Here is a 25,109-nt window from a genome sequence, read left to right as displayed (position 1 = left end):
CTGCTCTCTTTCCTACCTGCCTGGTCACTCCTCCCCCTGTATGTTCTAGAACACTAGAACACTAGATCTTTTTCTTGGTTTGCAAAGACATTCCGTCTCACCCAGACTGTGTCCTTAAACTTCCTGAGCACCACAGAACTCTGAAAAAATGGAGGGCTACTTTGTTTTGAAGGCAGTAGAACCCATCTGGTGAGACATAGTCTTGCTGAACCCATTCCTTGAAGCTTTTGTTCGGAAACCAAGATGAGAATTCCTTCAAGGCCAAAGAGCAGATCTCTATCCCTGGAATCCGCAAGGTGGAAGGAGAGAACTGATTCCCCCAGTTATCCTCACACAAACACAATAAGCTCACCCATGTGAGACGTGGTGGAGGCGATTTCACTGAACTAAGGCGGTGGGGAGAAAATTCTAGATGCATGCTTAAGGTGTGCATATGCTCTGCTCTCTTGTTCCTAGCCTGCTTCTGTCTAAGAGGTGCCTTTTTCATCTTCATCCATGGGTAAAAAGGCTGGTCTCGATACTCACCCTGCTAGGGCAGCTGTGATGGCCATCGAAAGGACTAAACCCTTCCGATGACCTCCTGAATGCATGGCCACCCAACCCATCCTTTCAGGCTCATGCTGACATGTGGGTGGGAGATGAGAGTCTGTCTAGGGAAGCCTTACACCCCAGCTCTCTCACCTGTTGGCTGAGCTAGAAAACCCTGCAAACCTTAGTTTTTTCGCTAGAGACAAGTGGGTGCTTTTGTTTGCCTCACCTATGGGGTACTTGAAGAACTGTACAGTTGGATAAGTAAGTAACCTATTCGCAGGGCCTGGATATCATTCTGTACCCACTCCCATGGCGTTAGGTTGCCAAATAAAATACAGAAGACCCAGTTAAATTTGAACTTCTGATAAATTAGTAGGGTGTTTCAAGCATGTCACAGATAGTGGGAGTGCTGGAGTTCTGTTTTGTTTTTTGTTTTGTTTTTCATTCTTTTGGAAACAATATATATAGGGTATTAACCAGGCCCTTGCACATGACAGACAAATACTCTATTATCTATGTGTCCAGCTCTCCTACATGCTTATCCACTAAATTTAGCTACCCCATCATGTATGTTCACACCTCCTCCGCATATCCTGGCCTCTAGGAACTGAAGCTCACCTTTAGGCTCTAGAACCTCAGGGATCTCCTAGAAAGATCCTGAACGTCTCAGATCAAAACCAGTCTTAAACTTTTTGATCCACTTGAACTAAAGGATAATGATACCATTCCAAGGCATTTATGGGTAGGACAGAAGAGAACACAAGCCCCTACCCCAGTCCTGAGAGACTCCATGGTGAACAGGAGCCCAAGAATTTGAATTGAAGGAGAAGCAAGAATTCCCCATGCTGACTTCAGGCAACAAGAGTCTTCTGAGCAAACACTGAGAGCTGAACACCAAATGTGGAATGCAGTCAGGTTGACTTTAATTGTTTTAAAAGAATCTTGGTCCAGTCAAACCGCATACCAACCAATCAGCAGGTTTGAGTTTTCTTCCCCCCACCTCCCACCCCACCCCCATCCCTTTTCCTCAATTTCTCTTGGCCCCCTAGACCCTTCTCTCCCTAGGTCTTTCAGATATAAGACCTCAGGGATCTGCCCTCTCCTCTTTGATCTCTAGAAAATTATAGTTTCTCTCATCCTCCCCTCCCCACTCTCTATCTTTGAAAAATTCCAGTGAGGAACACTGTCTTTCTTCTAGGATAGCAAACTCTATAAAACCTAATATTCAATGGTGTCCATGGTAGCCCCAAATATATTCCACCATTGCTGTTTTATGTACTTGCATGCATGTATGTATGTCTGTATGCATGTATACCTACATGTCTGTCTGTCTGTGTGTATGTATGCATGTATGTATATATGCATGTATGTATGCATGTCTGTGTGTATGCATACATACATGTATGAATATATGTATATATTTATGCATATATGTATGCATGTCTGTCTATCTATATGTATACATGTATGCATGTATGTATTATGCATGCATGCATGTATATATGTATGCATGTGTGTATATATATGTATGCATGTATGTATAAGTACCTACTTGAAAAGAGACACATGGGATTCCTTCTAGGCTTTGGTGCCCATTCCTATTTCTAAGATCACACGTGTCCTGTCAAACAAATTCTGTAATGAGAGTATGTGAATCATTCTGGCTACATGCTTAGATGGGATTTAGAGGCTGAGACACATTAAGATGTGATGTGATGTCTGGGGGTCGGGGGGGACAAGAGGAGGGATTACACACAGGAAAGGAGCCAGGCAGGTACACAGGGATATGGGTTTAGCTGGGAAGAGGAGGGGAGTATGAAGCTCTGTCTTGGGGTCTGGTAAGAGAGGGAGGGTGGGGCTGCATTGCCGCCTCCTCCAGCAGCTATAAGCAGATAGCTTCTGTCCATCCTTCCCTCAAGCTTCAGTGTGTACCACACTCCCTAGTTAGTCACTGTGCCCTTTAGTCTGTTTACTTGAGGAGGCCTTAACATGGTTCCTCCATGGTGATCTTAGGTGCACTTGATCCTTTCTGCCAGGCAGATCCAAGAGTGATCATAATTCAGGGAAGTTGTTAACATAAGAGTGTATCTCATATTGGTTCCTGTCACTGTGACAGATATTTGAGAAAAACACCTATAAAGAGAAGACTGTTTTGGGTCACAGTTGTGAAGGTTCTAGCTCATGGATGGATGGCCGCACCGTTTTGGTTTGTGGCAAGACATCACATCATGGTGGAAGCACATGGCAGAGCAAAGCCATTCAGTTCATGGCCCAGGCTCCAATGACCTCCTCCCCTAGGATAGGTTTTAGTGCCAAGCTGGAGGCTGTTAGTTCTCTAACTATCTGGGCCTGGAGATATGCTGAGAGATTGAAGGACGGTCTACAGTTCCTGGAGAAGACTGACAGGCAAGACCAATTTCAGTCCATCTGACTCAGAGCTGTGGTTAAGTATAGAAAATGCCTCTGCTTTTCTGAAATCTACCTTTGGGAGGGGATGAGTCCCTCTGAATAATAGAGGGACTTGAAGCCTGGTCAGAAGCCTTTCCCAGGTACTAAAAATTCAGAGCTTTCTTGTCATCGAGGAACTCCAGGTTTGTAATAAAGTATGGGACATGGTGTCAGAACAAAGTAAAAAGAAAAAACCCACATAGGGACTCTACTTCTCAGGGTCTTTTAGAAGGAGACTTAGAAGATTAGCCCCACCCCATTTCTCTCTGACACTCACAGGCAAAAGCTATGTCTTTTAGGTGACCTTAAATAGTCCATAAATGCCATCCAACCTTGGCATATCTATTCAGCTCTCAGTGGTGAGGAGGGGTGACCCCAAGCCCTTTGGTCATTTATTCACCCCATACTTTCTACTGCTTGGCATGGAGGAACTGAGCCCCCTGTGGCTTTCAGGTACAGCCATCTCACCCACTTTACCACCTGCCCAGAGAATAGGAACCCAGTGTGAAGTCTGGGTCCTGGGAGAGGCTCCAAAGAGGGGGGGTGCTAAGGGAGACCAGCTGAGCAGCATCCCCTGCAGCACAGGGGAAGTTCCCTCAGCAGAGAAGGCTGCAGAAGTTGTGCATTAAAAGGTAGGGGGTCTAAAGTCAGACCTGGGCTTCTCTTTCCAGCTCTGAGTCCTTAAGGCTTGGGCTCTGGTTTCCTTGTCTGTGTGACAGAAAGGCAAGAAGTGCACAGTCGTCTTCCAGTGCCAGGATGTGTGTGTGCTAGTGAAGAGGAGCTACTTGGGCATAGGTGGATCTGTCATTCTTGTCTGTATGAGATTCAACTAGAGCTGTGGATTGGGAGCTCAGCTCACATGTTCACACGCGCTGTCCCCACTGTGTCTGGAACTTTCAGGCACGCCTACAGTCTTCAAGACAAAATTATAGTAGAAGAAAGTGAGACGTAAGGAAATATTTGATGGAACCTGGGTGTGTTTAATGCTGGAAAGGCATGTATGTCATACATCCTTGTACCTCTGTACTTCCTGGGGCTGGCACAAGAGGGAAACAGGGTTCATCCTGAATGTCAACATCCAGTAGATTAAAACAAGCCAGTCACTAAGAGGAATCAGGGCCATTCTGGCAGCCCTGTAAGCTTGTGTTTCACACAGATGGTGGAGAGTCCTGCTTCTCAGCAATATCCCTACATGTTCCTTGGCTGCATCTGAGGAGGGCCCACCTCCACTACCACAGGGAATGATTTACCAGAAAGTTTCTTCGCATTCGAAGCCTCGGGTACACATGGCTACTGCTTTCTTTCTGGTCTCGCCCTCTCTGGAAGTCAAGACTTTCCACTTCATGAAACAAGCACTATGCTCCTTGGTGGAGCAGAGGGCTAGAGCTTGTCCTTCACAAGGCCGAGGGAGTGGGGAACATTGTAGGGCTTCTGCCTTACATTGCACCACTGTGCATAGCACATAAGGAAGCCACTTAATGAGCTGGCCTTGTGAACTGTGCAGGCCTGCAAACAGGACCCATACTCTGAGGGAGGAGGCAGGCTGTGGCCTTGCTCTCCTGGTGCCTGCTGCTCCCGTGAGCTTGTTCCTTTCTCCTTGCCTCTATAGGCTGTGTCTGAGTCTTCACACTCTGGCTTATATGTCTTCCCAGTTCTGCTGCTCTCATGTGCCCTTAGGTACTCTAGCTGTTCCTGCTACACCTACTTCTGTCTCTCCATTCTCTTAATCCCAAGAGAAAGGCCTGATACCCATGCATTCTTTTTATGCTGAGCCACATTGGAACCCTTCGGCCAACTGCTGGGTGTCTTTGGAACAAGTGCATTCTGATGCCAATTTGAGGTTGTAAGGCCACATGACATGTGTGCTACACCCTTCCTCATAGCAGGACTCACAGGGTAGCAATGTCCCTTAGTAGATGTCCCAGGTGTGGGTTCTGAATGTGTCTAGCACTTTGGACATAGGTCTTGAGTGGATTATGGTCCATCTCCTATGCACTCACTTTGTGCATTTACAGGCTAGATGTGGATTTCCAGTTCCTACCTTGGCTTGTGGACCTAATAATTCATGAAATGGGATTGTGAAAACAGGTGCTACCAAGGGCTTCTGCTCAACTGTCACTCTGTGGATGATGGGGGACCACCTCAGACCCATGGAATTTCTCAATATTTGCTTGGAAGACAACCTACAGCCCCATCCAGAAGCATATCCAAGTGAAATACGTGGCCATCCGGGCCCTTCTGAACCTTGCCAGGAACATACTTGGCCATTTGACCCCCCTGAATCTGCCAGGCCTGATGCTCATCATGGTAAATCTGATGTGGAGCCCAGTCACCTGGGAAACTGCCTGGTGCATGGGGAGGCCAGCCAGGCCCCAGCATCACGGAGGTCACTAGAGGACAACAGCTCTCTGGGGAGTCCACAGCAGAACCGGAGCTCATCCACCCAGGTGGTATTCTGGGCTGGCATCCTGCAGGCCCAGATGTGTGTCCTGGACCTGGAGGAGGAGCTAGAGAAAACAGAGGGACTCAAAGCAGGACTCAGATGCTGTATCCCACCGCCCTCTAAGGACTTCCTTGGTGATGTGGGCCTGAAACCCAGTCGGCCCAAGGAGGATGAAGACTCTGGGGATGACAGCAGTGGGTCTGAGGAAGAGAACCAGACCTGGCCAAAGAAGAAAATGCCAGGCTCCTCCCCTGAGTGGGGTGCTGAGGAGGACAGCATCTTCTTTGATAATCCCCTCTTCCTGGAAAGCCCTTGCTCAGACACCAGCACTGAAGGAGAATGCTTTTCCTGGGGCTACCCGAATTCCCACCTAGATATGAAGACCTGGCCTCATAGGCCTCAAACCCTGGATTCTCCTCTCCAAGAAGGCACAGGGCTCTGGAGGCAAGAAAATGATCTGGATTTGGGGAGCAACACTGCTGACCATAGTGGGTGCTCCACCCCTCCATTCCCTGTGCCTTCCTATAAGATGCACCCCTGCTTGGCCTTAGGATCCACTGAAGGAGCTCCCACAGTACCTCCTGATCAGGTGGGTGAGGTAAGTTAGCTGAGGAAGCCAGCCGAGGGCTGTGTGGGGACATGACAGGGAGGGCCTCCTCAGGAGGCACAGGACACTGTTTAGAACGTAGCGTTTTGGGAGATCTGAGCTAATAGAACAGCAAACTGACCTGTGTGTGTGTGTGTGTGTGTGTGTGCGCCAGCTTGGGGACCTGGGTTTGAATCCCTAGAACCCAAATAAAAGCTGGGTTTGTCAATGTACAGCCTGAAACCCAACACTGCAGATAAGAGAGTGGAGCCGGGGATCCCAGGAGCTCAATGGCCATCCAGGCTAGCCAAAGTAGCAAGCCCCAGGTTTAGTACGAGATGCTCCACCTGAAAGAAAGGGGGAGAGCAACAGAGGAGGCCATAACCTCTGTCTTCTACATGTTCCACACGCTCACGTAAAAGCACACACACACACACACACACGCAGAGAGAGAGAGAGAGAGGGAGGGAGGCATGAACATATATACAGGCACACACACAGACACATACATACTCTCACACACAGATACACATATATAATTACACACACAGATAAACATATATTTTCACACATGCATACACTGATACACACATACACATATATACTCTCACACACAAAGATTGATTAATATAGACTTCAGAATAATGGGACATTTTATCAGTACAATAATGTCATTTAGAACTCAGATGCAAGTGAGGCCAGTAATCTCTCTGTCACCAGCTCCAAGGAGCTAGATAGACTGGCTTGGAGAACAAGCAACCTCTCCCTTCACGGTATTCCAAGAGACTCTGGGATCTTCTCTCCTACCTCCTAGGCATCCCCAAATGTCACAGAGTAACCTAAGCTGACCTTTGTCACACCAGAGAGCTGTCTATTTTAGGAGTCCTGTCCACTCTTTTGAGAGATTTCAATATCTTGTTTCTTTTAGCTCAGGATCCTTCATTTTCCTGTTGTACAGGGTCAGTAGATCAGGCCCTTGTTAGAACAATGACATAGGAGCCTTGATATCAATCAGGGTTTGTCACAAGTTATGTGAGACAGGCAGGGGGACAGTTTTCCCAGAAATTCTCTGCTTTAGAGATAAGAAGAACTCAAATGACAGAAGGCTGTAACCTTCTAATCTCTCCACTCCTAAAAAACAATGGTGGTCAGAGCACTGCCGTCTGCTCTTTGGAGATGCCTGTCTAGGACCTCCTCAGGGGAAGCCTGGGACTCTTTCCTTCCTATAACACAGTCCGTCCGGGTTGGGAGCAGCCCCATGTGTGGCCCTGAGCAACTTGTGAGAAGGAAGGGTTTTATGGGGAGTGGGAAGGAGCCTGGGATGACTTCGCGGGCAGCTCAAGGGTCTCTTATTTCAGACTTCTTGGGAAGATGATGTTGGCCCTGGCTCACCTGAAGCACCCTCTGTAGACCATGAATTGATCCAGGAATCAGATAACTTTGGATCTGACCTTAGACCTGCCACAACACATCCTGTACAGCCTTGGGTGAGTCTCTTTCCCCTGCACCTAACTTCTCCGTCTGTGAAGAACCATGAACCCACGGATTTCTGAGGCTCCTAGGCTATAGCGCTTCTTCCATATACTGTTGTTCTTCTGAACTGAGGATCCAGACTATTGTCCATGGGGTCTGGGAGGAAAGACTCCTAGGAGGGAAGGACTTCCATTCGCTTCAGCTCCTTCCACTCTTCTTTGTTCATTGCTCTTGTCTCCAGGGCTCACAGACACCCCAAAGCCTTTCTGACCTGGCCCCACCCTTACTTGAGGACCTGCAGGATCCTTCCAGGCCCCAGAAGCCTCTTATCTCCCAGGACGGAGGTGAGATCCAGTGTAGGGACCTAGGAAACTGAAGAGGCTGGGGGGAGGATTCGGAGTGAAGCAAAGGTTCTTGTTGGATTCATTGTACTGTGTTAGAGCCAGAGGTGCTTAGGATTAATTCTTCTGTGTCTTCATATATAAAATGAGCTTCCCAATGCTTATAGAATGAAGAGCTATGTACAAGACACAGCCTTTCTTACTGGCTCAGCAGGTCCTGAGACCTGACCTGTCTGGGGAACTAGAGTCCAGGACACTGCTACCAGACAGACAAGGAGAGATCAGTGTCTGCTGCAGGACAGGATATCCTGCCTGGTGCAAGGCAGGTACCTGAGGGAGGAGGTCTGGAGGCAGGAGACAGCTGCTTTCCTGACTCTGCCCTGAGCATGCTCATTCCTGCTCTCCTGCAGGTGAGAGGGATGCTGGCTGTTTCCAGGAGCCCATGCTCTGCACCTTGGCCCCCTGGGGGAGCCAAGCATCTTTACTGGAGCCTAGCTGCCCAGAATCTGGGGGCAGAGGCTCTGGACCCCGGCCCAGTCCTGTGTCTTCTCAGGAGAGCAGTCCACAGGTTCAGCTCCATAGCCCCAAGTGGCCACAAGATACCTCACACCCTTCGCTCCTGGAGAAGGATAAATCAGAATTGAGTTCCCTGAAGAAAGATGAGACAGAGGAATTCCCAAGCCTGATGCAGGAGGCAGAGTGTGAAGATACATCCAGAAGTGAAGATGCTTCAGTCACCCAGCACCATGTTCACTTGGCTTCTGCAGAAGGGTGAGTCTCAGTACGGCTGGCTCCCTGCTTTGGGCGGAGCATGAGAAATGGACATTGAATTTAATGTGCTAGTGCTTTTTTCGATCCCTATGACCATGTTATATGGATATGTTATATATCCATATTTATACATTATATATATAGTTATATATATATAGTTTCAGAAGACTGAAATGTTTAAAAACATAAAGAACAGGAAGTTATAGAGAGTCAAGACTTAAATCTACAGAAGCAGAATCATTAATGTCCCCAGCTAGACACCAGGAGAGGAAGACCAGAAGAAGTTTGGGGGACTGACTGGAGCCCTGTGAAGGCTTGGAAGATTGCAGGTAGAAGCTAATGAGTAGAAATCACAGATTGTTTTTGAACTTGAAGTCAGTGGGAGAAATTCACTGAAGTGCCTAGGCCTGGGTGCTGCCTGGGATCTCAACAGGGAGAGACTCGACTGGGACTGGGGTACTATATCTTGGAGCCCATAACCAGGGACCTGTATAACCTCAGAGCTGCAGCCACAGGTAGGAACAAGTCCACAAGGAAACCTTTTGAGGTGACTCCCTGTCCCAGTATACTACCTCAAGGCTTTCAGCCCTTCTGACTATCAGTGAGGAAAGCGTTTTGGTTTTTTTTTCCTGGATGACTAAATAGAAGTCATATTAAAGAGACTAACTGGAGCCAGTTGGGGTTAAACCATGGACCTAATAGCGTGGCAACTACAGGGTAAACCTTGTTCTCATTTCCAGGATCCTTAGGTGGTAGCAATAGAATGTTAGTTGGTGTCACACATCAAAGAGCCATCCTCTTCATGAATCAGGGAACTTAGTTGCCCCAGAGCTCTCAAAGGCTAGGAAACCATAGAAGACTTGAAATCTGAAAAGGGAAGTTCATTGTATCAAAGATGAAAACAAATCCAACCCCAGGCCAAAGCAAGCCAATTCACCTAAAGTGACAAACCCTTCAGAGAAAATGAAAGGTCTAACTTGGACTTTCCCTGAGTAAATGACACCAGATGTAGTATAAGTAAAACATTTAATTCTATATTTAACAGTATGCACAAATTTTTATTTCCTTTGCCTCTCTCATTTATACTTGGCTTTTCATAGTAAGTGCATGAAATCATTCTTTAAATATAGCTTTATAGAGTTATAACACATATAACATATGATTCACTGATTAACAGTATACAGTTTCCAAACAGGCTGGACATAATTTTAACAACAACACTATCGACTGAATCATTTTGTTAAATCAGATTTTAGGACTCCCTTTATCATATTTAGATCCTCTTTACATGTGAAGAGCACCTGACCGTTTTATCTCTCCAGCATCAGTGGCCCAGTGGACTTACCTTTCCCCATCATTAGTGCTTTCCCTTGTGGTCTCTACAGATTGCCCCATTGAGGGATGGGATGTGGAAGAGGCTTAGGAAACAGGGGTCGCCAGCGATGCACCGACTTACTGGCCCACTTGTTGGGATGAAGGCGGCTGTTGATTGAATTCCAATGATTAGCTATTTCTCAGTGGCTGTTTCTCAACTTAGCCTCCCTGTTCTACACCTGTTCTAGCTGGTAACTTAGGGAATGGATACCCGACATTGGTTGTAAGGAGAACAGGAGTCAGGTAGGGCTGGGATTGAGAATCTTACTTTTAGGTGTTCCCCGTGGTGTAGCTTGCCTGGGTCACCAGCCAGGCTTATGGTGAGAGCTGTTAAGCCAAGGAAGGGGTAAATCAGAAACTCCCTCTGATTCCCCCAGTTCTTGCCACTCCTAAAGCCAGCCTTGCTCCCTGTTCTTAACCCGACTCTCACACTTACATCATATGTGGCTCTAACTAAGAGTTGGGTTTGGGACTCAGGCTGGGGCATAGAGGCATGCGAGGAAAATTGCAGATGAGAGAAACAATCCTACCTGTATTAGATAGGGTTTCTAGTCCTGTAATGAAACATCATGACCCAAGAAACATGGGGTTGAAAGGAACAACCACGGAGAAATAGCTAATCATTCAGCTTACATTTCCACAGCACTATTCATTATCAAAGGAAGTCAGGGCAGCAACTCAAACTGAGCAGGAACCTAGAGAGGAGAGCTGATGCAGAAACCATGATAACCAACTTGCTTCCCTGCTCAACCTCCTTGTAGAATGCAGGACCACTAGCCCAAGGACGGCACCACTCAGCCTGGGCTGGGCCCTCCCCATCGATCACTAATAAAGAAAATTCTCTACAGCTGGATTCTTATGGAGACATTTTTCTCAATTAAGATCCCCTCCTGTCAAATGACTTGTGCTGAGTTGGTGTAAGACTGGCCAGCGCATTACCTAATCAGGGTGGGCAGCACAGCACTGAGGTCCTCAAAGGCTCCTCCTGCCACCGCCAGTGAGATCAGCTTGAAGTATCTGGGGAGAGTGGCACCAGCTTGGCTCCTCCTGCCACCGCCAGTGAGATCAGCTTGAAGTGTCTGGGGAGAGTGGCACCAGCTTGGCTCCACTCCTGTAGCTCTTGTTTCTCTAAGTCTTCTCTGAGATCTCCTGGTCCCGGCCAGGCCAGGCCAGGCTGTCTCTGACCCTGTATCTCCAAGCTGAGGACATGGGTTCAGCTCCTCCAGATCCCAAGGGTCATAGTTCTAACCCTGAACTCTGGCCACTTCATCCTGTGGCCTTGGAGGACACTTGATATGTATGTCTAACCACAAGTGTGAGTCTAAGGACACAAATGGACTTTTCTAGGCCTCCCGAGAGCCCCATACCCCCAGAGGAAGGCCGGAGGCCATCACCATCTAGAGAGAAGTTGGCTAATAGCATCAGAAATGACGAGGGGGCTTGGAACCTAGCCTTGCGCCTCTATCAACTCAATGGTTTTCGGAAGTCCGAAGTGGCTGCACACCTTCGCAAGAAGTAAGGGAAGGCAATACAGAGGGAGTACCCCATGGGCGACCTCTGCTGGTCACTCACTCTTGCTCTTTCCCTGACCATATCCCTAGTTTCCCTCCAGCCTGATTACTACTTGTCCCCTTATCTCTGTCCTGGTTCCTCCCCATCCCATCCCATCTCCCCACCCCATTCTTGGCTAGCCCTGCTTGTTCTCAGTCTCACTTTAACTACCTTAACTCACTTCCCTACCCTTGCCCACCCCAGACTCTACTTGGCTTCTCACAGATAACACTGAACCAAGAAGCAGGGGCAGGCTAGACACTGGCTGCCATCTTGCGATCTGGCACCTAGCCTGGTCATACTTTTCTCTTCTTCGGCTCTTGCCACCCTGGGGCCCCTCTGTACCCACAATTCAGTCTGATCCTTGGCACCATCTTTTTCTCCATTGCCCTCTGCAGCAATGACTTCAGCAGGGCTGTAGCCGAGGCCTACTTGTCCTTCTTCCAGTTCGAAGGTCAGAGCCTGGACCGAGCCCTCCGGTAAGGCCTTCTACATCTGAGGAGGCAGCAGTTGGGTGTGTGGGGTGGTTAGCAACAGCTGTGGGGGCAATGGTCCCAAGTTCCCGGAGAATGTGCCTCTGCTCAATCCTGGCCTTCTTGGGCAGTGGTTTCCTCCAGGCCCTGGTGCTCAGTGGAGAGACTCAGGAGCGGGAACGAATTCTCTACCAATTTTCCAAACGCTTCCATTACTGCAATCCTGGAGCCTTCCCCTCAGTAGGTATGGAGGGAGGGTGGAGTAGGGCTGGGGAAGGACCTGGGGTTGGCATGGAAACAGCATGTGTTTCCTCAGGATTCTTTGAGCAACCGATGCCAGAGTCTATTGGGGCTACAGAGAAATGGGGGGAGGGGTTCACCCCTGGTGTGGTCCAGATTTCACTGAGCTTTACTTGCCTCTCTCTGGGGCAGATTCTGTACACACCTTGACCTGTGCAATTATGCTCCTTAACACAGACTTACATGGACAGGTAAGGAGTGGGGAAGCAGCCAAAGAACAGAAGCAGGGGTCTGGAGGATGGGGGAGGGGGTTGTGGCATGAGGCAGGAGGAGAGGACCAGAGGCTGGGAATACATAAGGATGGGATATTCACACTGTCCCACTTCTCCATGGCCACAGAACATTGGAAAGAGCATGAGCTGTCAGGAATTTGTAACCAACCTGAATGGACTGCAGGATGGTGGAAACTTCCCCAAAGAGCTGCTGAAGGTATGGCTTCCTTACAAGGCTAGGGCCCTCTCTCTTCTCTCTGTCTATAGCCTAGAACTTTAGTTCCAAGGTGGGAATTAGAGCTTAGACACAGCTTGGATGAAAAGTCTTTGTGAATATGAGGTTTGCCTGTGTGTCTCTGTCTGGTGGTATCAGTAGTATCTCAGGGGTTGTTGTCTGTACAAATTGATACCCTTGTACCTATAGAACCATACTCTATGCATTTGAAAATGTTTCATTACATTCTCAGGAGGGTTTAACCCTTTGAAGTCTGACAAGTGCTAGTGTCCTTGTATTGTCCTGTCCTGGAATTGAATGTATGAGACACAGAGTTCCATGTATGGGAAATCCCCATCTCAGGTTTGGGAGCTGAATGCTCCTGGTTTGAATTCTAGTCTTCAGCAGCCTATCCCTGGGTCAATTCCGGTTGTTTCTGGAGAAAATGATCACCTCACTATGTCATTATCAAGATGAAATGAAAGCCATCAAGGGCCATGCACTGTGTCTGGCCCCCACACACTTCATAAGCAATGGGATCACTGGTTCTTTTCATCTACTTGGTGATCGTCTCTTGAATGTTTCCTGTACCCCAACTATCCTGCCAGGAACACCAGGCGTTCCAAAAGCAAGCAAGATGCATCCATGATACTACATCTATGACATTACTTCAGAGTTCTACCCCAGCATTCATTCATTCATTTACCATTGGGCGTGTTGTTCAGCAATGCTCCTTTGTCAGATAAACCTGGACAGAACAGTGGGTAACTCATGCTCTCTCTCAAAAGGCTAGATTTGAATTTACTAGGCTTCTGCAGAGCAGAACCTTGGCTACTTCGCTATCTTGTATCTCTAGTGTCCAGCACAGGGATGGATGGGTGGAGAAATGGAAAAATGGAGAAGTGGATAAATGGATCATGAATGCTTACCTACTTGGGAGAAGGACATCTATGATGGGGTAGAGGGAAAGGGTGGTACATATGCCTGTAGATGTGTATCAACCACTTGAGTGACTAGACTGCCTCCTAATCTATATGCTTCTGTTCCAGGCTCTCTACTGGTCTATCCGAAGTGAGAAGCTTGAGTGGGCTGTGTAAGTGAGAGTTCCCTTCCTTCCCCTTCTTTCCCCATCCCTGTCACCCATTGTTGCCCACCTGAGAACTGGTGAGATTGAGGGGTCTACATAGTTCTTCTATGAGTAGGTGGTGCCTGAGGCAGGGGACTGGACCAGTTTGGGGAAGGGCAGAAGAACTTGGGCAATACTGGTGAAACCAGAACTGGTAAGGGGTGGGTCTAGTGCCTCAAGAAGCAGAGGGTACTTGTCCTACCAGCATCCCTACCCTGATCCCCTGCCATCCAGAGATGAAGAAGATGCAGCCAGACCTGAGAAAGACCAGCCCTCTCCCTCAGCTGGCAAGATAAGCAGCCCCTTCCTGCAGTTGGCTCAGGACCCCACGATGCCCACCTATAAGCAGGGTATCCTGGCACGGAAGATGCATCATGATGCTGATGGCAAGAAGAGTAAGTGTCTGCTGCTGGGGACAGAAGTGTGTAGGGAGAGCTCTACGCGGGGACCCTGTCCTATACTGTCCTATACATAAAAGAATGAGCGACCTGTGTTTCTTTTCTGGATTACCATCCTGAGTGCTGTATAAAATAGGTCTGGTTATCCCCAGACCCCAGCACCCCTGTGGTGAGACAAAACCTAGACAAACACACTAGTGTCTCGGTCAAAGGTAGAAGGGGACTATGGGGGCAGGAAGAGAGAAAGGCTTTTGGGAGTTGCTTCTGAGGACTGGCTATGGGGGCAAGTTCTGACAAATGATGGCACTTGAATGGAACCATGTAAGGTAAGAGGGTTTGAATTTTTGCACTGTCAGAGCACATGCCTTAAAGAGCAAAGAGCATTGCAGAATCCACTCAGAATATACCATGTGCAAAAGGAACGGCAGGGATGACATCTGCCAGAGTTGATATTTAAGGCTCATTCCCAGGGCCGCTGCCTGACCAGAGCACTCATCCCTGTAAACTAAGCTAGAATTACAAAGGAAACTCTATGGTGGCTAAGTGGGACACCCAGGGATGACCACAGGAAGTCAGGCCTCCCTCTGGCCAAGGACCAGGACATTAGGAAGAGAAAGAAAGGGAGACTGATGCTCAGGGGACTCCCCGTGTGCTCCCTCAGTGGGCAAACATATCATACTGTGCAAGAATGGGACTGCGTACAGTTATTTGCACCTAAGTATGTGCACCTAGGACCGGGGAGAGCTGGTGTGCATGGCCATCTGTCTACAAGTCAGTAGAGCATCTGTTTTTATGGCAAAAGTTCTCTTTCTCTGGTTTTGTCTCTGTACATGGAGACTTGCTCTGTCTGTTTTGGTTGTACATGTTTGCTTGTGGTGGTTCGCTCTACACGCTCATGTGTCTCCTTGTGAGGTGGTGGGAGGGGTGCATACTTGAACTGAGTATGTCTGGATGTGGTATCAGCACCCACCTTTTTTTTTTTTTTTTTTTAATGTGTGTGTGTGTGTCTCTCCTCGGGACAGCACCATGGGGCAAGCGAGGCTGGAAGATGTTTCACACCTTACTGAGAGGGATGGTCCTCTACTTCCTCAAGGTAGGAAGGGAGTCAGCAGCACAGATCACTGACTTCCCAGGACTGGGGATTGGGGACGGTATCTTGGGAGCCCGCCGAGGCTGTGGGAGCTTAAGGCTGACTCTGGCAGCATGCCAACTGCTGATGCCATTTAGAACCCAGCCACCCGGGTCATCAAGGAGAGGTCCAGTACTTTGGGATAGATGGGCAGCTGATAACATCTTCGCTGAGCCCCTGTGTCTGGTGGCAGGGAGAGGGCCAGTGGCTGGACGGGGAGAGTTTGGTTGGACATATGATGGATGAGCCTGTAGGAGTGCACCACTCGCTAGCCAGCCCAGCCACCCACTACACCAAGAAGCCACATGTCTTCCAGCTTCGGACTGCAGACTGGCGTCTCTACCTCTTCCAGGCACCGTGAGTCGCTAGAGTGGGAGAAAAGTGGCAAGGCTCAATGTCTGTGGCCCAGCCCTGACCAGGAAAACTGTGCTGGGAGAAGTGATGGGGTTGGAGTGGTACGGGGTGCCGGGGCAGTGGGGGGAGGAGAGGGACGCAGTGACTCCTCCCAGCCCCTTGGTTAATGCACTACCCTCTTCCTTGTTTATTAACAGAAGATTCTAGAATGCTACCAACGACTGTTTTTGACATTTGATATATGTTCATTTGCCACCCTACATTTTCCTCTTTAAGATAAATTCAGTGCCCCCCCCCAATTAATGTTAAGCAGCTTGGTTTCCTTAGGGAACAGAGGTGTGAGGCGAAGGGAGGGCAGATGATAGGACTGCACCCCTGGGGACACATGATTTCCTTTGCCTGCAGCACGGCCAAAGAAATGGCTTCCTGGATTGCACGAATCAACCTGGCGGCTGCCACACACTCAGCACCTCCCTTTCCAGCTGCAGTGGGCTCCCAGCGCAGATTCGTGAGGCCCATTCTGCCCATGGGCCCAGCGCAGAGCTCCCTGGTACTGCCTCTCCTAACTAGCCAGGGGTGCAGGGAGGACAGAGGTGGATTCGGGCATCCTAAGTAACGGAGCACTAAGACTGGGGGCGGGGAAGGGTGTACTCTGCACCCCATGATCAGATGGTGGTTGGGAGAGGCTGCGTAGAACCTGGATCAGAAGTTTGAAAGAGTCAGGGAACAGCGAGGGGCGGAAGATTAGGATCAGCTTCTCCTTCACCTTTCTTCCAGGAGGAGCAGCATCGATCCCACGAGAACTGCCTGGATGCTGCCTCAGATGACCTGTTGGATTTGCAGAGGAACCTGCCAGAGCGAAGGGGCCGCAGCCGCGAGTTGGAGGAGTACCGCTTACGGAAGGAGTATCTGGAGCACGAGGTGAGCAGCCTGCTCTGCCTGCCCTGGCTAGAGCCTGTTGGCTGGCTCCTCTGCCGCCCTCTCCTGGATGCCTGCCCTGGCTAGAGCCTGTTGGCTGGCTCCTCTGCCGCCCTCTCCTGGATGCCTCTGTTTTAAACCCAGGAAGCCTGGCTTAGGGACACATCTGCATGCAGTGGCAAACACAGGAGTGTAGTCTGTGAGCACTAAAGACCCTTTGCCTTTCATCCCAAGAACACGTAGAGGATACTTCGTCCTTTTAGAAGTATACTTAGCTTTTCCTACGATGAATACACTATAAACTATATTATCCTTCCTAATACTACTACCTAATGCTTTTTTTTTTTGGCCTGCAAGGAATATCTCACTTAACAATTCTGGGATAGGTAATGAGAGTCTATAATTCTCATCGTATAGATGAGAAAGCTGAAGCATGGTTTGTCTGTCACGTGTCTTCACACATGGTCTCAACTGCGGTTGATTTTATTAATTCTAGTCTCCCCGCCCCACCCCCACCCTTCAGTTCTGCCATGGCCTTGTATCAGCGCACACTCTGGGAGCCTAATCCAACTACCAGCTTCAGAAGCATTAAAGGCACTGATCAGGACAGAGAGCCACCAGGAAGGAAGGCTTGTCAAGGGACAATGGAGGAATGGAGTGAATCCCACAGCATGTGGAGGCCAGGGACCAGGAAGGGACATCAGTGGGTTTACCTGGCACTTCTGCAGCCCAGCTCTCCCTAGCTTTCAGAGTCTCTGGTCAGCCTGTGGGTTATTGGCTGTCTTCACGATGACAATTGCCCACTTCCCAGAGGTCTTTGGGTAACGTAAGGACCCAGCTTGTCCCTATCGCAACCCAGCTGGACCCTTTGTCCACTGACCAATTAATTCACCCTTTTTGAAGCATGCTAATTCACATCCAGCTAACTTCCAGGACAGGGCCCAGTGGGGCTGTGAACTGGGGACGGTTTTCTAGATGGGCAGATGTAGTCTCAGAGACCTTAGGAGTATCACACAGATGGCGGTTGTCAGCATCATGTTCCACAGATACCAGTTTTTCAGAAGAGTGGTTGACCCCCGGAGGCTCATTCCATAGAGATGCTTAAGAACTATTAGGGCATCCCTCTACCACCATGGCTTCAAACAGCTGTGAGCTGCCCTTCGGGAGTCGGGGCTGTGCTAAAATGGTGTGATTACGTATGTGTTGCAGAAAACTCGATATGAGACGTACGTGCAGCTGCTGGTGGCCCGCCTACACTTCCCTCTGAAAGACCTGGCTTTGTGGGAAGATCAGCTTGGGAAGGAAGCTGATAGTTCTCAGGAGCCCAGGCCCAGCCTGAAGAAGTCCCACTCAAGCCCATCCCTGCACCAGGATGAGGCCCCCACCACAGCCAAGGTGAAACGTAACATCTCAGAGCGCAGAACCTACCGGAAGATCATTCCCAAGAGGAACCGCAATCAGCTGTGACGCTGTCGCCCCCTCAGATGCTGACTGCGGGGTAGACCTGAGATGCAGCCTTATGTGCCAGGACCATGGTGAAGGATGAGGCATCTGTGCCTCTGTACTGTGTCCCCATTCCTGGCTCTTCAGAGATTAAGGCTCTGCCTTAATCTTGCCACACTTGCTCACTGTCCCCCCTGGGAGTTCCCCCATCACCCTAACCCCAACCATTCAAGACTGAGGTTGAGTGAGGCAGTCCTCTCTCCTCTAAGACTCGGGGCCTGGGTTTCTGAGGTAGCCTGAGGCAGTCTAACCAAGACTGCTCACTGGGAACAATCTTACTTCGGGAGTTAGGGGACCTGGCAGGAGTTGGTCCCCAAAGCATAGAACAGGACCTCTTGGAAATTCCTAAGCAGCATCTTGTGACCTAGGAAGCAGGGTTACTCTAGCCCAGTAGAGCACAACCTTCTACCAGACTCCTGGCAGGTTCAGGGCTCAGGGATACCGTGGGGCCCCGAGCTTCTGGTCTTCTGGCTGCTTTATCCTGCAAACATAAGAGGGCTGCATGCCTAATTGTTAATCAGCAGAGCAGAGCTGTGGCCTGGGCCAGGGTTAATAGGAGTGGGGGGATGGCCTCTAGAGGTCTGTGGAGAACACTTGGAACAAGGAGTCTTTGTTTCCTGAGAGTAATAAGGGTAGCATTTCTAGGGTAGACCACTGTGGAGGGAGAGGGGGTGAACATGGTGACAGTTCTCCTTGGGAGTCTGCCTGACAGTGGAAGTAGAGATTGGAGGCCTGAGTTCTCACTGCCTTCTGTAGCCACCCCCACCCCACCTCCACCCTCAATACCCCTCAACACTGCATTCCTGAGGGATGTCAGGACCTATTTCTCATTCGCAGGGCAGCTCCCAGACCTTTGCTGCCCTGCCTTGGGAAATCCCCTTGTACTTCTTTTTTGGCTTCTTCCCAGGTATGCCTTTCTCTAGGGGAGGCTCTGGAGACTCAGGGACTTAGGGCTGTGCCTGTGAGGAGGAGGCTGGCTTGGGGGAGCAGCCACATTGTCTCTGTTCAGCCATGTGTGCAAAGAGGCTTCTGGCCAACTGGGAGCCTCTGCTGCTCACCCTTTAGCTGACACGTTGCCTCTCCTGCTTCCTGCTGGGTCACACATCCTCCCTTCAATAATGCTTGTAGCAACTCTAAGCCCTTAGAGCTCCACAAAGTGGAGCTGGTTCTTAGCGCCAGGGAACTCTTTGACCAGGGCCTGGGGCTGGCCCTTGCACCCAATGGGTGTGCAATAAATAGAACCTACCAAAGAAACGTGCGTGCGTGCATGCGTGCGTGTGTGTGTGTGTGTGTGTGTGTGTGTGTGTGTGTGTGTGTGTAAGGGGGAGTCAGTCAGGTAGCCTTGGCCACCTACAGTGTGTCAGGCTGTATCTTCCTTTGCCCCCTTGTGATAGTATGTTTGTGTGTGTGTGTGTGTGTGTGTGTGTGTGTGTGTGTGTGTGTGTGTGTGTGTGTAAGGGGGAGTCAGTCAGGTAGCCTTGGCCACCTACAGTGTGTCAGGCTGTATCTTCCTTTGCCCCCTTGTGATAGTGTGTGTGTGTGTGTGTGTGTATGTGTGTGTGTGTGTCCTGTATGTCCATGTGTGTACCCCAGTGTACTTACAAACTATTTAAGCTCAGAAGCATTTTTTTCCATCCACTTGCTATAGTTTTCATTTCATGGATGTTGTGGAACTCCTTACATGGCCAGTATTAGAGGATTGGAAATGAACAAAATGTCCCTGAGCTCATGGCTCATGAATTGGGAATCTTGCCCACTGTTTCCCAGCTGTCAGTGTTAAGACATGCTTTATCTTTCTGGGGAAGCATTTATTCCTACTCCCACCTCACAACCAGAGATCTAAGCCACAGACCTGTCAGGTGGATATGAATACACATTTGAAACATATATATGCTAAACCGAGATTTAGCAGAAATTAACAGCCTCACAAGAGTCAAACTTGTCTGATTGTATTGGGGAGAAAACTTGGCATGTGTAGATATAACATGGCCAGGGCTGGTGCTTATAAGCTAAGTGGGCGTGACTGGGTTTTTTGACCTCTTTAAACACTTATCCTAATGTCTAATACCAGAAGAAAAGTTAAAGGTCTGTGGCTCTTTGCCCATGTAGAACTTCCATTTCACCGGGATGCCTTTGTAGCTGGGAGACTGGCTGCCTGCCTTCACCAGGTCAATGATGCCTGGCAGTCCACCCTGGGCATTGTCTACCTGGAGAGTGAGCTGAGTCAGAGATGTGATCGTGAGGCTGCAGTTCTACCGTGTGGCCACTGGAGGGCAAACGAGCACCTCCCAATCATTGGCCATCACATGCTTACCTCAAGAGCCCTGCTTATTGAGGAGCTTAGTTTGCGGCCATCACATTAACTAGAATCTCCTATGTCTTCAAACTTACAGTGCTCAAGCCATGGCTCCCACAATTGGACAAACCTAACCCAGGAAAAGGCTTGAGAGGCTGGTATCTTTCTGCATTTAAAAAGGAAGACTTTCTGCAGCTTTATAGATAGAGCCAAGAGCTCCCCACAGGCTGCACCTAATTTGCAGGAACAGTGAAAGCTGAGTGAGCCCGCCCATAATCCCAGGAATGGGCAGGTCTACTTCCCACCTATGCACTGTGTGGGCCCTTGTCCAGGAAGAAGGGGATAGGCAGCGGCTCCTAGTGATGATTGCCGCTCCTGTAAGACGGTCACGTTGGACTGTAGCCTCCCTTCTAAGGGAATGCAGTCCCTGGGGTCCTGGTACTACTATATACAAGGTGATACCTGATGGAAACCTCTTCCTGGCTTCTTGGGCCTTTGCTGGGGTGGCTTTCTATAAGGAGAATTTATTTGTGGTCAAGCACCACAGAAGACTTAAAGACCATTGTGGCCTGTGACTTGGATCATCTCCTTTTAGGGGCTCAGTACCTTGTACAACTAGAGATGGGGGACTGTGTGGGAGTTGAAAGCAGGTGCAAGGTCACAATAAAAGGGCTAAGGGTCAGGGGGCACAAATGGATCTTGAATATAACCAAGAAGTGTGCCTTTGTGCAGTGCAGTGTAAAAGTAGAGGATCACCTAGCCTCCTTTCAGAGGGATAAGCCAGCTGTGGTGGCTCATGCCCCCAGTCCCAGCATTTGGGAGGCTGATGCAGGAAAATTGCCATGAGTTCCAGGTCAGCTGCATACTAAGTTTCTGGACTACATAGTTCCATGCCACCCTGGGCTTCATTTGTCTCAAACAAAACAAAGACGAGATGAATAGTGAGGCCAGTGAATAGGACCTCACTGTGGTCCATGCCTAAATTATTTCAGAACGTTTAAGATGTAAAAGAAAGGGGTAAAATATAAAGACAAACACAAGTATATAAATAAATTAATAAAAACATAAGACCTAAAGGCCTACAGCCTTGAAACAGCCTAGTGTTTCGGTGCACTCCAGGCTGATCTTCCCCATGACCTGTCTGCGGTGGCTTTCTGACACCTTTTCCTCCAGCTCTTCTGGCTGCCTCACCACCTAACTGGCTCACCTCCTCTGAAGAAAGGACCTCGCCCCCATGCTGTGATTTCAAGGCTAGCATGGACCTCTTGCTCTCCTTCAGTGGGCTGAATTTCTATCCATCCCACTGTCTTCCTGGAGGATAAAAAGGAGATCAAAGCCTTCCCTGGACTCTGGCTTTTTGTGGCTGACATTGTTTTTCCAGCTGTCTGATGAATGCCCCGGATGACTGGGCCTTACCACCTGCTTCTTCCGTACCCTATTTCTACCTGCCTCTTCCTTTCTTCCCTCCCTCTCCAGCCCTCTCTGAAACACTCACTGAAGACCATGGATGGCCTCCAGTCGTCAAATGCATTGTCTTCTCAGCCTTCCTCCAAGCTCACATCGGAAGCCTTTGACCCTGCAGAGTCATGATCTGTGTGGCCTGCACTGGTTTGTTTTTTATGGCCATGGGGCAGTTACTCTGCCTCATTACATCTCTGTTTGTATCCACAAAACAGGGATAATAGCACTACCTACTTCACAGAGGGCAGTGGAACTAGGCGTGTAAACACCTCAGACAATGCCTGGACGGAATTAACTGTTAGCATCACCCTAGGAACCCTCCACACCTTCTCTGGCTTCACCTTAAGTCTGTCTTCAGCCATCTTGTTTGGAAATAGGCCTCTGCACTTGACTCTCCTGCCCAGAGGTTCTAGGTAATGGATATTGGCTCAGATAGGCTTTATCAGCAACTGGGAGTTCTGTATCCATGTCTGGAACACAGATGAAGTTTTTCTCTTATTCGACTGTGGCTCCCCTATTCTGATGTAGAAGACAGGAGCAACCCTCAGGGTACAAGGAGCCCCCCCCCCCCAGAGATCCCATGGATTAGGGCAAATCGAATAGGTAAGACTTATCTCCTAGGAAGATTCCGTATCAAATTCATGAGCCTGTCCATGGTTTCATACCTGAGTCAATCGTCTAAACCAATTCCACCTTAGGAAGTGGCGTTAGTGAGGCCAGGATCATCCAAAAGCCAGGGTCCGGGGCCAGGCAGATGCTGAGGATGTCTGAACATTGAAAGGACACCTTAGGAGGAATGCATGATGAGGCAAAGCCAGCAGCAACCGACATGGAGCAACTCCTCCCATGAAGCTGTCCTAGAGTCTCCCATAGTTACTCTAAAATGAAATTATTCCCTTTCTTTACCTCCCCCCCTCATCTCCTTTGGGTGTCCCCAAACCTGCTCAATCTCTCTGCTCCAAGGGGTTTTCAAGGGCAAGAACTACTAGGGCCTTGCTCCTGTGTCTGATATCCTGGGTGCATTACCTTTGAAGGCAGGATAGCACCCCCTCAGGGCTTCTTCCTTGCATGGTGCTTTTCTCTCTTTGATTGTGCTGTCCTTCTTCCTGTCCTCTAAACCCAGCTCTCTCCCCAGGTGCATGCATCTGCTGAGGTCCTCCAAGGAAGAGTGTTTCCAGACAGCCATTAGCCCAGACTTTCTGTCTGAAGGAAGAGTGTTTCCAGACAGCCATTAGCCCAGACTTTCTGTCTGAATTTCAGACCTGGAGTTCTGACTGCATGACCTGCCTATTTAGTGCATCATTCTTGAAGTGTAAAATACTCTACATGTGCCACTCACTGACTTAGTGTCATCTCCCCACAATTTTCCTTCGACTCCCAATACTGGGTATTATTCTGAGATAATTCTCTCCCTACTTTGAAACACAATCCCTTGGGACATTGACAAGTTTTACCAGGCTCTTGGCCTCTCTGATCTCACTGTTTCCCTCTGGGACTTAATGCAGGGTGGGCAGGAAAGAGATTTCCCCCTCACTAGGAGTCTGCAGAATGGGCCTCACATTGTCCTAACCCTGTTCCTTCCTATCTCCCTCACCCTGGGTCAGAGCTAGCTTGAAACCTTGATTTCATCTGCCAGCATTCCCTTGAGACCCTGACCTTGTCTGTCTCTTATGGGCTCCAAAACTCATGAGAATAATATCAAGGTGGTGAAGCACAGGAGAAAGAGCATGGAGGCCTCTGCTCAAGATGTCCCACTCTCTAGCCTGCCGCTGGGCGGAACCAGGCAGTGTCCATCTTGGTTGCCCCGGTGGATGCTGCCCTAGGCAGTCCTGGGGAAATTGGGCCTGCTTTGGCTGCTGAATCTTTGAGGGATCCCTCTACACTTAGTTTTCTTTTATATTGCCCTCAGAGTCCCAGGTGCTATCAGAATAGTGCTCCCAAAAACCAGCACTAACAGGCAAGTGTGTTAGAGCAGTCACAGCAAGAACCAGTGCACCGACAGCCAAGTGTCTTAGAGCAGTCACAGCCAGAACCAGTGCACCGACAGCCAAGTGTCCTAGAGCAGTGACAGGAAGAACCAGTGCTGACAGCCAAGTGTGTTAGAGCAGTCACAGCAAGAACCAGTGCACCGACAGCCAAGTGTGTTAGAGCAGTGACAGCAAGAACCAGTGCACTGACAGCCAAGTGTCTTAGAGCAGTCACAGCCAGAACCAGTGCACCCACAGCCAAGTGTGTTAGAGCAGTCACAGCAAGAACCAGCACCAACAGCCAAGTGTGTTAGAGCAGTCACAGCCAGAACCAGTGCACCGACAGCCAAGTGTGTTAGAGCAGTCACAGCCAGAACCAGTGCACCGACAGCCAAGTGTCTTAGAGCAGTCACAGCAAGAACCAGTGCACCGACAGCCAAGTGTCTTAGAGCAGTCACAGCAAGAACCAGTGCACCGACAGCCAAGTGTGTTAGAGCAGTCACAGCAAGAACCAGCAACACAGCCAAGTGTGTTAGAGCAGTCACAGCCAGAACCAGCGCTGACAGCCAAGTGTGTTAGAACAGTCACAACAAGAACCAGTGCACCGACAACCAAGTGTGTTAGAGCAGTCACAGCCAGAACCAGTGCACTGACAGCCAAGTGTGTTAGAGCAGTCACAGCAAGAACCAGCACCAACAGCCAAGTGTGTTAGAGCAGTCACAGCAAGAACCAGTGCACCGACAGCCAAGTGTGTTAGAGCAGTCACAGCCAGAACCAGTGCACCGATAACCAAGTGTGTTAGAGCAGTCAGAGCAAGAACCAGTGCACTGACAGCCAAGTGTGTTAGAGCAGTCACAGCAAGAACCAGTGCACCGACAGCCAAGTGTGTTAGAGCAGTCACAGCAAGAACCAGTGCACCGACAGCCAAGTGTGTTAGAGCAGTCACAGCAAGAACCAGTGCACCGACAGCCAAGTGTCTTAGAGCAGTCACAGCAAGAACCAGTGCACCGACAGCCAAGTGTCTTAGAGCAGTCACAGCAAGAACCAGTGCACCGACAGCCAAGTGTCTTAGAGCAGTCACAGCAAGAACCAGTGCACCGACAGCCAAGTGTGTTAGAGCAGTCACAGCAAGAACCAGTGCACCGACAGCCAAGTGTGTTAGAGCAGTCACAGCAAGAACCAGTGCACCGACAGCCAAGTGTCTTAGAGCAGTTAGAGCAGTCACAGCCAGAACCAGTGC

At 49.4% G+C, this 25,109-nt stretch overlaps 1 protein-coding gene across 1 annotated transcript in view; it reads left to right on the top strand.

The window, feature by feature from the left end:
• The window catches only part of Psd4 (pleckstrin and Sec7 domain containing 4), a 34,960-nt gene extending 16,757 nt beyond the window's left edge, over positions 1-18,203 (top strand). The window contains exons 2-17 of the mRNA XM_032903167.1: positions 4,995-6,020; positions 7,367-7,495; positions 7,723-7,825; positions 8,233-8,593; positions 11,315-11,482; positions 11,917-11,997; positions 12,123-12,235; positions 12,424-12,482; positions 12,631-12,720; positions 13,767-13,810; positions 14,078-14,238; positions 15,264-15,334; positions 15,564-15,727; positions 16,130-16,274; positions 16,502-16,645; positions 17,852-18,203. Of these exons, the coding sequence (XP_032759058.1) occupies positions 5,106-6,020; positions 7,367-7,495; positions 7,723-7,825; positions 8,233-8,593; positions 11,315-11,482; positions 11,917-11,997; positions 12,123-12,235; positions 12,424-12,482; positions 12,631-12,720; positions 13,767-13,810; positions 14,078-14,238; positions 15,264-15,334; positions 15,564-15,727; positions 16,130-16,274; positions 16,502-16,645; positions 17,852-18,109 (3,006 nt within the window). The 5' untranslated portion in view covers positions 4,995-5,105 and the 3' untranslated portion in view covers positions 18,110-18,203. The remainder of the gene's footprint in view (positions 1-4,994; positions 6,021-7,366; positions 7,496-7,722; positions 7,826-8,232; positions 8,594-11,314; positions 11,483-11,916; positions 11,998-12,122; positions 12,236-12,423; positions 12,483-12,630; positions 12,721-13,766; positions 13,811-14,077; positions 14,239-15,263; positions 15,335-15,563; positions 15,728-16,129; positions 16,275-16,501; positions 16,646-17,851) is intronic.
• The last annotated feature ends 6,906 nt before the right edge of the window (positions 18,204-25,109 follow it).

This window comes from Rattus rattus, chromosome 5 (genome assembly GCF_011064425.1).
Source record: "Rattus rattus isolate New Zealand chromosome 5, Rrattus_CSIRO_v1, whole genome shotgun sequence".
NCBI lineage: Eukaryota > Metazoa > Chordata > Mammalia > Rodentia > Muridae > Rattus > Rattus rattus.
Note: the sequence above shows the minus strand (reverse complement) of the source record. Positions and strands in the feature narration are given on the sequence as shown.